Source organism: Mastomys coucha, unplaced genomic scaffold (assembly GCF_008632895.1).
Source record: "Mastomys coucha isolate ucsf_1 unplaced genomic scaffold, UCSF_Mcou_1 pScaffold13, whole genome shotgun sequence".
Taxonomy (NCBI): Eukaryota; Metazoa; Chordata; class Mammalia; order Rodentia; family Muridae; genus Mastomys; species Mastomys coucha.
In genome coordinates, this window is record NW_022196895.1 from 8817259 (window position 1) to 8830642 (window position 13384).

Below are 13384 nucleotides of genomic sequence, written 5' to 3' on the forward strand. Positions count from 1 at the left end.
GCCCACCTGGCCAGAAACCCGTGTCCCGCGGAACAGGGACCCCGCGAGAAATCCCGGTCCGTGGCACTGCCTCATCCTCCTGAGAGCTGGGATTACAGTACGAGTGACCACACCCTGATCTATCTTTCTACACCCAGCCTCTTCTAACTAGAGAGGCTGAGATAGAGAGTTAGAACATAAGCAAAGCTTATCACACAGCTGATCGCCCAGGACCCTGACAATGACTGACACCTGACTGTAAGGCATCCCCATTTCAGGGCCTCAATCCAAAAGGAAGCAGTCCCCATAGTAGCTCAGGGTCTTGGGGTGTGAAATGGCTGAGTGTAGTAACAGACACCTGTAATCCCAGCCCTTGGGAGGCAGAGACAGGACTGCAAGGTCAAGCCTAGCCTGGGCTACACAGTGAGGAAGAAACAACAGAAATTATAATGGGGGCGAAAATCACCCTGGATTTTTTTACACTATACTATGGTTTTCAGAACAGCTTATATATTTCAAAAGTATTTATATACCCAAAAGAAACATAGACGATTAACTAGGGAGGTGGCTGGTAAGAGAACAACAAAGTGAGACTGAATGCTTTGCTTGATGTTTGTAACTCTTTGATGTTTGTATCAAGTTTGAAGAAGAGGACTTTATAAGTTACTCTTTCTCTGAGATGGATGCTTTTCCAAATTATCGCAGCTAATGAACCAAATTCTTTCCCTCACCTAATGTCTGTGCCACCCTCCAAGCAGAACCATTCATTGTTCATTGAAACAGTTGGTGAATGACTTTATGGATAGACCATCTTAATACACTCACCATTTCTTAAATGAATGTAACCTGTTCTCTGTGGGCTGAGAATAAAGTCACTCACTCAAGTCAAATAGTTTTGACCATAGCAGGAAGTCCGTATCCAAAAATCATGCCTACAATTCATTCCTTGGCACAGAAGAACTGTCAACTCTCAGCTTAGCTATGACGGAGGTAAAAGCCTTTGGTGATGTGAGAGTCATTGAAGTACAGCCTTATTACAATGAAATCTAATGTCTAAAAATTGTTCTTATTTTGGGCTTGTACCACAGTAAGAGCCAAGATTTTAAACTCTACTAAATACAAAACAAACAAACAAAAAGACTTTATATATTTATGTTCATTTAAGAAAATACTAGTAGTGATGTATAATTTTGAAATATACAGTTAATATGTTTGGAGTTATTTAAAATTTATATTGAGAGAAATGTATTTTCACTATTGCTGTAGATGAGCACCTACATAAGACTGTTAAATTGATTGTTGTTTTATATCAAACAACTTTTATAATACTCATTTTTATTGTTATGCTATTTTATAAATTTTAAGGAATATGACAAAAAAGATATTGTAGGTATTGAAGGGGGTCTCTAGGAGGAGTTGGGGTACAAAAGGGAAACAAGAATGTGATTTAATTCTATTTACTTAAAATATGTTTTTAAATGTTAAGAAATTCAGATAAGTTGAAATCATGTAACTTTTCTCATCATAATGCAATAAAAGTTAAAAAAAAAAAAAAAGAAAGAAAAGAAAATCACCCTGAACTATCTATTTTACTGCAAGTATTGCTTAGCCTTTGTGGGTGCCATTCTAAGGGCGTTCTCTACATTCCCAGGATAGCTATGGGTCAACAACCATGGATTACCCTATATAGATACCCAAGACAAGAAGGAAACCAGGGAAGGGGTTAATGCTACAGCCTGCCTGCCAGTCCTCCAGTGAGGGCCACTCTGACCTTAGGTCACCAGCCTTCAACTGCTGCTTCCTCCTCCCACCTGAAGTTTCTGTTTTTGCCTTACACCCATCCCACACATCCCATGTGGCTCAACTCAAATCTATCCCCCTGGAAGACGTTCTTGTGGTGACCAGTCCTACCACAGCCAGTTCCAGCCACAGATGACCCTATGGGCATCAAATCCCACACATTAATGTCAGTTCTTCTCTACTCAACGCTGAGTTCCGTGAGAGCCATGAATGCAGCTCCACATCTCAACTGTAGGCCTGACAAAATGTTTGCTATTGAGTATAAACAATATACATAAAAACAAAACAAAACAAAACAAAACACAAGCCACCATTAGTTGTAGGGGTGGTTCTGCTAAAGTCCTGTCCCCAATTGGTTCTTAATTTGTCAGAAAAAAAAGCCACTGGCCAATTGCTCTGCAAAGGTACAGGCAGGACTTCCAGGTCCCCATAGGCGGAAGGAAAGATGAAAGGAAGGAGTAAGTAGTAAGTTTCGACACACTTTGGAGGGAAAAGAAACCAGCAGCCATGTGAGATTTCAGGAGGAACTGGGGTCTGTAGCCACTACTACAGGTCAGGGATGTCTGACAGGAGCTAGATGGGACTAGCCACAGAAGTTTAGAGAAGGTGGGAGCAAAAAATATTATTAAGGGCATGCTTTTCCAGGCTGGACATAGTAGTGCCCAGCAGTTGTGTCAAGAAGGTGAGCTGAAACTGGACAACCGTGTGTCTGTCTTTTATTTGAGGATTCAAGGAAACCTGGGAGTGGGCTAGTAGCATGGTCACTTCCCAGAGCAAAGGCGGGTACATGCAACAATTAGACAAACTCTGTGTGTGTAAGGCAGAGGGGTAGACAGAGAGAGAACTGAATTCTCATAATCTGGGAATGGTACTATGAGGGGGTCAGTTTCACTCTTTAGAATTTACTCCATTAAAATGTATACTTAATGACAAAGCCAAACCTTACCACAACTTGGTTTTACATTTATTATTAGTGTTGGGGGTGTGCATGTGCAGCCCCAAGGACAACTTATGGTAGTCAGTTTTCTTCTTCTACCACGTGGGTTCTAGGAATCAAGCTTGGTTGTACAGGGTGGAGACAGTGGGCCACCTCACTGGCCTTCACAGAAACATCTGGCAGTGTGTGAAGGAGGGAGCAACTGTGTTCTTCATGAGCATATATCCTTTCGAGCTCTCAGCCATAACTGTGAGATGTAAGTGGCTTTAAGAGTATACCCCATGGAGGTGGCACAGCCATGTAGGTAGAAGCAGCAGGATTTCGGGTTCCAGGCTAGCCTGGGCTACAAAGTGAGGCCTTCTCTCAAGAGAAAGTTAACAACATGTTGGCAGAGGGAGCAGCAGTTGAAGGCTGGTGACTTCAGATGAGAGAGGCTGCCACTGAAGGCCTGGGAGGTAGCTGTGGCATTGTTAGTGGGACAGACCTGGGGTTCCAGCACTCTGGAGGCAGAAGCACAAGGATCAAGAGTTGAAGGCCGGGTGCTCAGGAGACAGTCTCAGGAAGATCTCTGTGAGTCCAAGCCTAGCCTTGATCTACATAATGAGATGCCAGGGCTGCAAATGAGACCCTGACTCAAACAAAAACAAAACAAAACAAAAAAAAACACAGGCAAACAAGCAGAAACCCAGAAAAGATTGTAATGCCAAACTGCTAGGAGGAAAAAACAAACAAACAAAAATCCCACCTACACATGAGCACCAAGCGTCTGTCCCCCACATGCTCCACCCAGCATGGAAGCGGCGACAGCAGTAGGAGTTTTAAGGGTATCTAAGGCTTGTTAAATAAAGAAGCCATTTCTGTCCATACCTCTACATATAAGCCATGTGAGGATGCTGCCAGCTGAGCTATCCCCAGCCAAAGAAGGTTTCCTTTTTTTATGACTAAAATTTTACTCGCTTGATAGCTAAAAGTGTGAGTGGTATGAGTTAGCCCCTCAAGAGCTGAGCAGCTGAACCTAAACCTCAGAGAAGAAAGTGGATAACCAGAAGCCCTGAGGCTCGCGCCTAGGGTTATAAAGACACTCATCCCGTGCCCCTGCTTTGGGGCAGTGGGAGTCAAAGGAAGCCAGCTAGGGAGAAAGAAGATGATGCCCAAACACAAGAAGACGTGAAAAAGGAGAAGGCACTGGTAATTCCCTTTTATAATTCTATAACTCTAGCATTCACGAGGCTAAAGCAGGAGTATTTGCTGCCAGCCTGTGTTACAATAGTGAACCCCATCTCAGCAACACAAAGCGATGCCGCAGAAAATTTTACCTTATGTACTTATTCTAAGAAAGAAAATCACGCAAAGTGTATCTGATCATAAGAGCCTCTAAATCTAGACGGTTAATTGGGTGCTAGGGGGAGCAGCGTGTGTTAGAATTGATGAGATAAGGCGATCACATGATGATACATGTGGTGCCATATTGTTCAATGGAATTTAGATCTCTGATGAGACTATTCCTGTTTTTTAACCTGCAATGTTAATCCTTTTGTTTGTTTGTTTGTTTTGTTTTGTTTTTTCAAGACAGGGTTTCTCTGTGTAGCCCTGGCTGTCCTGGAACTCACTCTGAAGACCAGGCTGGTCTTGAACTCAGAAATCTGCCTGTCTCTGCTTCCCAAGTGCTGGGATTAACGGTGTGCACCACCACTGCCCAGCTTGACTTTATTCTCTTCTCCATTCTCCTACCTGTGTCTAGCTTCTCCTGTGCACACCTTCTCATTACAGCTTGCTTGCGCATCTTCTGGTCTCCTTGCCTGGGAAGATGCTCCAACAAAGGCATCCCTAACTGGAGCTCCACTCATTCAAAGACCCAGGAGTATCTAATAGCGTTAGGCCTGGAAAGAAAAGCCGATCTCTGCAGAATGGGCAAAGGGTCACGCTCTGTATGGAGCTCAGCTGTGTGCTCCTTGTGCCACTGAGATTAGCTGCAAGTGGGAATGCTTTCCCACAGCAAAGGCCTCTTTGTCTCCTGAGCATCTGGTGCTTTCCTGGGCTGGGGTCCAGCTGCATTTCCCATCGCCAAGCAAGCTGGGTTCCCTGAATCTGTGACCACTGTCAGACAGTCTTGACTGGAAAACCGGTGAAAAGGACATACATTTGAGTCATGTCCTGTGGGGCAGTGGACCATGCCAGGAAACCTGGTAAGGGTAAGGTGGGTTCAGAAACCCCAGCACCTCAGACCTGAGGACAGTAGGTGTGTCACCTCTTCCTGACCAGATTCCTGGCCTGGAACGTGTGACCACACTCCCCACATAAAGAACATGAGCTATGGTCACATAGCCCAGAACAGAGTTCTCCATGTTAATGAGGTATATAGAGGCCCTGAGGGCTTAGCCAATAAGCATCCATTCCTGGACCATTTCTGCAAAAGGTATTTAATCTCTGGTCCACCCTGAGGAAGTGGTATGCACCCATTTTCCACAATGAACAATGAATAAACAGTATGGACAAGCAAGGACTGTCTCTCTCATCAAGCACCGCAGTGGGGAAAGCCTTTGTCCTATAAAGCCACCGCCTAAGTTTCCTGCAGAGGGGCCCTCTGTGCTCCTGGACATTCCCCCCCCCCAACCCTGGCCTCATCGCAGGCACGCGGGCCCCCTTCATCCCGACTCCATGCAGTTTCTGGCAGTGGCTGGACACCCAGGAGCTTGGGAACTCCTGTCTCTTCAGCTTCAGTGTGTGGCCTTTCTCACCTGAGCTAGGGTCCCCATCTTAGGCTCCATTTTTTTCTCTACCCTGAGCTAACCATCAGTGCTTCCTGCAGGCCCATCCCCTACATCTGAAAGGAGGGAGCCTCAACTGAGAAAATGCCTCCATAAGGTCAGGCTGCAAGCAAGCCTACAGGGCGTTTTCTTAATTAGTGATTGATTGGGGGTGGGGGGTGAGGCCCATTGTGGGTGAGGCCACTCCTGGGCTGATGATCCTTGCTCTTTTGGTAAGCAAGCAAGCTGAGCAAGCCATGGAGAGCAAGCCAGCAAGCAGCACCCCTCCAAGGCCCCTGCATCAGCTCCTGCCTCCAGGTTGAGTTCCTACCCTGCTTGACTTGCTGCCTTCGCTGCTATTGAAATGAACTTTTATATGGAACATGAGAGGTAAGTCCTTCCCTCCTTCCGTTGCTCTTGGTTGTGGAGTTTCATCACAACAATAGTCGTGCTAACTAGGACAGGCCACTGAGTTAAAAGGCAGGTCTGTGTAAAGCAGGGTCCGTAAAACTAGCATTTACTTGATCCCTTACCTCTCTCCAGACACACTTCTGGTACCCACAGGTGAGAACTTCAGCTACGTTATGCAAAATGAAAAACACAGGAACAGCCTGAAAGCAAACAGAATAATAAGCATGAAAATACCTCCTCCCATCTCACAGCTACATGATTCTTGCCTTTTGTTTAAAAATAAGGTGTGTGGGAGCATTCAGCATTCGTGGTTTCTCCCGCAAAGACCCATCTAGCCTAGCACTTTACGGAAGTGTTCATTTTCCCTCCAACATTTACATACTTATTCTGTATGAGTTCTTTCTCTGATGCAAGTTTACACACGTGTGCATGCAATGCCCATGGAGGACAGAAGGCGGCATCGGATTCGCTGGAACTGGAGTTACAGATGGTAGCAGCCACTATGTGGTGGCTCAGAACTGAACCTGGGTCCTGCCAAGAGCGACGAGTGTTCTGAACCACTGAGTCATTTCTCTAGCCTTGAAGTATTAATTTTGGTTCCTCTCCTACAGCGTTGTTTCATCCACAGTCATAAGCACCTCCTGTGTATCATGCACCATGCCACGTCAGGCTGATCCCACAGGCAAGGGGGAAACACCGTAGAGAGTGTGTCCCCGGCCAGCAGGAGCTCAGGTGGAGCCTACTACAACACACAGCTAACCCAGCCAGGGAAGAGCAAGCCTTACTGAGAGCTTAATGCTAAATGAATGAAAACACAGGGGTGTGGGCGGCTCTAACCAAGTGACAAGTGAAAGGAGGTGTGAAGGCTGTTAAGAAGCTGATCATCGAGCTAAGAACAATTTTAAACTCTGTATTGGTTCTTTGTGAATTTCACATCATGCACCCCAATCCACTCCTCTCCCCTCCCCTCGTACCCATCCTCCATCCTTGCCACCTTCCCCAAATAGAAAAAAAAAAAAAAAAACCAAACTCGTTGTGGAATCTGGAGCATGTCACAGTGTGTACACTCTTTTTTTTTTTTTCCACATTTCTTTGCTTACAAATGTTCATCACAATGAATCACTGCTCTGGTGCCAGGTCTCTGACTTCTGCTACTCTCTCAGTCCTGGAACCTCACCGGGACTCCTCTCAGACGGCCTGCTATGGCTCTGTATCAGGGAAACCTTGTAGTTCTGGATCTATAGGACTGGCTCCCCATGCACTCCAGCAGTTCACTCATGGGGAAGATGTGGAGCCTATCCAACTCCCTGGATCTGGGCCTGAGAGGTATCTGAGCTGGTCAGCCCAATGGCTCTCCTGCTCTCTGGGCTGGCTCACTTGCAGCCATCCAGGGCCAGCTCTACCCTGCTCAGGTGAGGTGCGGGGCCTGCTCTCCAGAGTGTTGCAGCAGCTTAGAGACAGGGACAGTTCTACTCTCATCATGCTGGGGCCAGCACTCCTGCCTGCCTTAAATGGCGAGGGATGAGGGAGAGGAGGAGGGCATATCTCCCTCATCTATGCCACTACCCGGCAGACAAGAGGCAGGGCCAGCTCTCCTGCCCTCGGGGCCAAAGGGAGGAAAGGGAATCGCTCCCTTGCCCATCATTGCATAGCAGACAAGAGGCAGGGCTGGCTCTCCCATACTCATGCTGTTGGGGCCAGCTGACCTGCAACCCCCACATCCAGGGTCAGCTCTACTGTGCTTCCCAGGTAAGGGGCAGAGCCTGCTCTCCCAAGTGCTGCAGCAGGTTCGGGTCCAGGCCAGCTCTCTGGTCTCATAACCACAAGGTCAGGGGCAAGAGGGGACGAGGGTATCTCTCCTTCCTCCACAGTGCATCATGGGAGATGAATGCTAGGACCAGGTCTCCCAGGTTCATATCCTTGGTGCTGGCTCACCTGCAAATTCCACAACATGTGGGTGCCTACTCTCCTGAGTCCTAGGAGCAGGGGCAGCTCTCCAGTTCCCATACCCTGAGGATCAGCTCTCCCATGATGCCCAAGTGAGGGGTGGGGCCAGTTCTGCACAGCCCTCAGACATCAACTGTCCCTGGGCAGTAGCCCAGGTCAGGAGTCTCTGTCTGGCCTTTGGTGGTAACAGAGTCCTGCTGCTGCCGGGCACTGGCCCAGATACAGCCCCGGCAGGAGCCCACCATGGTCCTGCCAGCTACTCACAGCAGGCTGGTCCTCACTTCCCTTGGGTCTCCAGTTCTGCCTCTTCATTGTGCCTGCATCCTCAGTTTCTTTTTCTCTTCCATTTTTCTTTCACTTACTTGCTCCTATTAGAGGCACCCAGGGTCTCTGGGTGTCTGGGGTCGTCTCAGGAGTGGTCTCAGGAGTGCTATGCCCCGCTTGTGCATTGTGGCACCAGGCAGGGGTCACCTTGAGCATGGTCTGCCTCCTGTCCTTCCCGGGCCTGCATAGTACAGACTGGCTGGGGTCAGGTCAGGTGGCCCACTCCAGTGGCCCCTTGCAGGAGCTGTCTGCCTCAGGCTCATCCTTCCTGGGGCCCATCATCGCAGGTAGACTTCTTCTAGTCTCCAACTTGCTCCCCATCCTGGGAATCCTTCCAGGCCTCCCCTGGCACCAGACTGGTGATCATGTCAGGCTTATTCACAGGTCAGAACACTGAGTGTAGACATAGCCTGTCCCCTCTCTGCCACTTACTGATGCACATGTGACATGGCAGCCATACCTCTAGGGGCAATGCCAATGCCTCTAGGGGCAGGAAGCTAAGAAAATTTAAGTGGCTTTTTAGATTAGTTAATGAAGAACAATGGCTTTCAACTTCTTGACTATGAATCCAGAAATAAGATTAGGTTTGGGACTGAGAATTCAGAACTTTAGACCTGAACTATGGGCCTTGAGGAGGCTTAATTGTCTAGTTGTCACAAACTGTGGCAGTTTTCTCTCCCTTAGCCTGACTGGTCAGAATCTGAAAAAGGATCTGTCCGTAGGTGTAAAACTGACTTCAAAGCACATGAATAAGAGCTGAATAGTGCATGAGTAATGCCACATGATGATAATAATAATGCCATATGCATTATATGCATATGCTATGCAATCATATCCAAGTTGCCCAAGGATTTTTAGTTTTTGAGGCAGGATCTCGATATACAGCCCAGGCTGGCTTTGAACTCTAGATCATCTTGCCTGGGCCTACTAAGTGCTGCGATTACAAGCATGCACCTTGACAGCCAGTGTGCTCAGCACTGTCAAACTGTCTAACTGTGCATCTTTTCTTGGGCCTCCTCCTAAGTCTAGAAGCAGAGTAGCTACGGTTCTCACAGATGAGGTGACACAGGGCTTCCAGGCAAGTTGCTCATAGTGACATTCAGGTCACAAAGGTCCCCAGTGAGCCTGTAGCTATCCAAGTTCAACAAGGCTACAGCTGTCCGAGTTCTACAACCAGCTGTATGGCTTATCCTTGTGGTTCTAGCACGCAGGAATCTAAGGCAGGAGGATCAGCACTAATTCAAGGATAGCCTGAGCTAGAGTAAGTTCCAGGCAAGCTGGGCTACAGAGTGAGATTTGTGCTAGAAAGGAAGGAAGGAAGAAAGGAAGGAAGGAAGGAAGGGAGGAAAGAAGGAAGGAAGGAAAGAAGGGAGAAAGGAAGGAAGGAAGGAAGGGAGGGAGGGAGGGAGGGAGGGAGGAAGGAAGAAAGGAAGGAAGGAAGGAAAAAAGGAAGAAAGGAAGGAAGGAAGGAAGGAAGGAAGGAAGAAAGAAAGAAATCCTGGCAGCAATAAAAATACTGAGATTTAAATGGGTGAACGCTAATAAGGTTTATGCTAATTTTTTGTTTTGTTTTTTGTTTTTCGAGACAGGGTTTCTCTGTATAGCCCTGGCTGTTCTGGACTCACTCTGTAGACCAGTCTGGCCTCGAACGCAGAAATCCACCTGCCTCTGCCTCCCAAGTGCTGGGATTAAAGGCATGCGCCAGCACTGCCCGGCTGATTTATGCTGTTTTTAAGAGGAGTATCATTCATTCTTCCTTAAATTTTAAATCTGAATTCCTCAAGCCATTTTTCCTAGTGAAAAGCTATGGAACATTAGAGAGCTAGTTTCCAACTGAGCAGTTAGACTGTATGACCTGGGAAAGATCTACCCATATTAAGATAGTGCGCTCCTTTGATAATCCCTCCTCAGCATCATACTGCAAAAGCCTCACTCTCCACGCAGTGGCACTGGTTCAAGAGCTACACTGGTGACTTGATTCCTTGGGCAAACCGTCTGTACTTATTATTTTTCTTACGGCTGTGACAAAAATCAGCTTGAGAGGATTACTTGGCTTTGCTCTGAGGAGACAGCAGCCATCATGAGAGGGTAGGAAGTGTGGCAAGAGCACGGTGCAGCTGATCGCACTGCTCCTCAGCCAGTGTCGGAAGGACTGCTCTACTGACACCATGAACTCAGCATCTTATAAAGAAGGAGTTTATGCAGGGCTTGCTTACAGTTTCAGAGGGTTAGGGTCATGACCATCATAGCAGGGAACATGGCAGGAGGCAGGCAGGTAGGGCACTGGAGCACCAGCTGTGAGCTCACCACTTGAGGCAACACTCATGAGGCAGAGAGAGCTAACTGGAATGATGTGGGCTTTTGAAACCCCAAAGCCCACCTACTCCAGTGACACACCTTCTACCTCCTCCAACAAGGCCACACCTCCTACCTAGACCTTGCCAAACAGTTCCATGAATTAGGAACTAATTCAAACATATGAGCCTATGGGGGCCATCTAATTCCGTGGTCCTCAACCTTCCTAATCTGTGACCCTTAAATACAGTGTCTCAAGTTGTGGTGACCCCCAACCAAGAAATTATTTTCATTGCTACTTCATAACTGAAATCTTGCTACTCTTATGAATCATTAAGTGCCAGGTGGTGGTAGCCCATGTCTTTAATCCCAGCACTCAGGAGGCAGAAGCAGATGGATCTCTGAGTTTGAGGCCATTCTGGTTTTCAGAGTGAGTTCCAGGATAGCCAGGGCTACACAGAGAAACCCTGTCTAGAAAAACCAGCCAACTCACCAACCATAATGTAAATATCTGATATGCAGGATAACTGATATCTGACCCTGTGAAAGGGTCGGTCAACTCCACCCCTAAAGGTGTCTGAAGTAATAAAGTGAAAAATAAAGCTGTAAAAACAAGTTTCTGGAAATATAGAAACAAAGTTCTGGGGTTCCAGCTCTTGTAAGCAGCAAGAAGTGTGGAAACAAAGTTTTACAGTAGCAAGCAGCAGCTTCAGACACTGAGAAGCTCTGTTTCAGAGATGGCCAAGGACATGTTGTGAAAACAAAGTTCTGGTGATCAGAATGTTGAGACAGAATGACCAGGTCATTCTGACTAAGCTAAGTAAAGCCCAAACAAAAATAACTGGTGGTCGCAATGATGTGAAGGTCTACGAAAACAAGGTTAGCAATTCTCAGAAGAATCCCCCAACCCCTCCTGTGGTGAATTTCGAAAAAGACCACAAACTGTCACCCTGACCTTGCTGATGACAATCCCCCTACCACCTAGTTACTCAGCCCCTTCCCAGAGACTTTTCAAGGCCAGGTGCAGAGCTGGATAGGGAAGTTAGCTGACTAAGCCAAGAACAGCCCCCTGAGCAAGCCAACCAATGCCTGATGAGACCCTTTGTCCTGTGTTCCACCAACCAGAGTAAGACAACTAGCCCTGTTGCAGAAATCTGCCCTCTGTAAAGTATAAAAGATGTGTGTGCTTTCTGAGTTCGGGGTTGACACCACCACCCCCACCCCCCACTTGAGGGTGGACTACCCCACGTATGTGGATCAATAAACCTCATGTTGCCGGGCGGTGGTGGCGCACGCCTTTAATCCCAGCACTTGGGAGGCAGAGGCAGGTGGATTTCTGAGTTCGAGGCCAGCCTGGTCTACAGAGTGAGTTCCAGGACAGCCAGGGCTACACAGAGAAACCTTGTCTCGAAAAACAAAACAAAACAAAACAAAACAAAACAAAACAAAACAAAAACCTCATGTTATTGCAACGATCTATTGTCAATCTGTGTTCTCTGGGTTGAGCCAAGTTTATTACAGTCAAGTCCCACACACAGGGTGAGGAACACTGCTCTAGGCTCTCACCCCCAACCTTACCTACTCCAGAAAACACACATTTTATTCCAGTTCAGAAGCAGCCAAATCAACTGTACTAGCCAACACGCAAACCTATTTATAGAGAACCTGAACATCTGCCCTATCCCTCAGCTTTGAGGCACTTTTGTCTGGCTGAGACTTCTCACTGTGAATTACAATGAGAGTTACAATGGTCACTAGAACTGTGTTGTCCAAAGACTGCAGTCCAGGACATGAAAGCCATCATTACTGTAACCCCACCCACTGTAGGAAGGCGGACGGGCAGGCCTGAAGAAAGCGCAGCTCTGTATGTCATCACGACTGGCAACGGAAAGTCCAGGCACATGCTTCACCATGCACACTCACAGTAGCTGTGGCTTGGGGGAGGGTCTCCTGCTGACCCCACACCCTTTAACTGAAAGACCCGAACCCAGAGACCCTTCCCCGAAATGCACGCTTAAACAAGGCTGGAAAATTACCAAGAGTTCCCCAGGCCGGTTTGGGGCCAAACAAGATCTTTGTGGTCTGACACCTGGGTGAAATGTTTCAAAAACACCATCTGTCAAGATCAACAAGAACAATGAGATTGCCTCGAGACAATGGGACGGCCCTGAGATCCTCCTTCCCAGAACTCAAGAACAATGGGACTGCTCCGAGATCTCAAGAACAATGGGACTGCCCTGACAGAACTCAGGTTGAACCCCGAGTCACCCTGGCCTAATTTACATCACCCAATCAGAGACCTGTAACCATGCATCTGCTTCTGTATGCCTGCTTCCTGCTCATGCACCTATAAAAGCCCCGCACCTGAGTACATTGGCGCGCCACTCTCCTGAGAGCAGACGCCCGGGTACCCTTAGCCCTAAATAAAAGCCTCTTTGCTCTTGCATCCGAACGCCTGGTCTCGTCGTCCTTCAGTGCACGGCCTCGGCCTGATAGAGGCCCGAATCTGGGTCTCTTCATTTGGAGGCCCCAGCGAGATCCGAGGCCTGCCTGGAGGGCCCGACCCACGCACGGAGAGGTAAGCTGGCCAGCACTTGTAATTGTTCTGTGAGATTGTCTTGCGTCCTGGCGTGTTGCGTCCTTAGTGTATGTCCGACCGGTCTTTGGAAGTTCTGGGTGGTGTGTTGAGAAGGGCTGACGGGCCCCGGATTTCTCGCCCCACAGCCCCGAGAGACGTCTCGGGGTGGCACGACAATTGCGGGTGTGGCCCTTTCGGTCACCCAGCATTGTCTTCTGGTTATCAGGTTTGTGAATTGGAAGTGCGAAGTCGCTCTTCGCCACTTGATTTTTTGGTTTCATTTTTAAGAACAAGCGCGCTCTGTTTTTCGGTGTTTGTTCTTTCTTGTGTCTTTGTCGTATTGTCCTTTGGTCTGTCTGAATTAAT

The 13384-nt window shown here is 47.7% G+C and overlaps 1 protein-coding gene and 1 non-coding gene across 6 annotated transcripts in view; both read right to left on the reverse strand.

The window, feature by feature from the left end:
• The window catches only part of Tmem241 (transmembrane protein 241), a 136044-nt gene that overhangs the window by 93449 nt on the left and 29211 nt on the right, over window positions 1-13384 (reverse strand). For 4 of the 5 annotated variants that reach the window (XM_031364973.1, XM_031364972.1, XM_031364969.1 and 1 more), the window contains one exon: window positions 5997-6074. The exons of the other annotated variant lie outside the window; for it this stretch is intronic. In XM_031364973.1, the coding sequence (XP_031220833.1) occupies window positions 5997-6074 (78 nt within the window). The remainder of the gene's footprint in view (window positions 1-5996; window positions 6075-13384) is intronic. 5 annotated transcript variants of the gene reach the window in all.
• LOC116087905 lies at window positions 8493-8618 on the reverse strand. Its single transcript, XR_004117690.1, has one exon. It is a non-coding gene; the product is annotated as a small nucleolar RNA SNORA17 (small nucleolar RNA).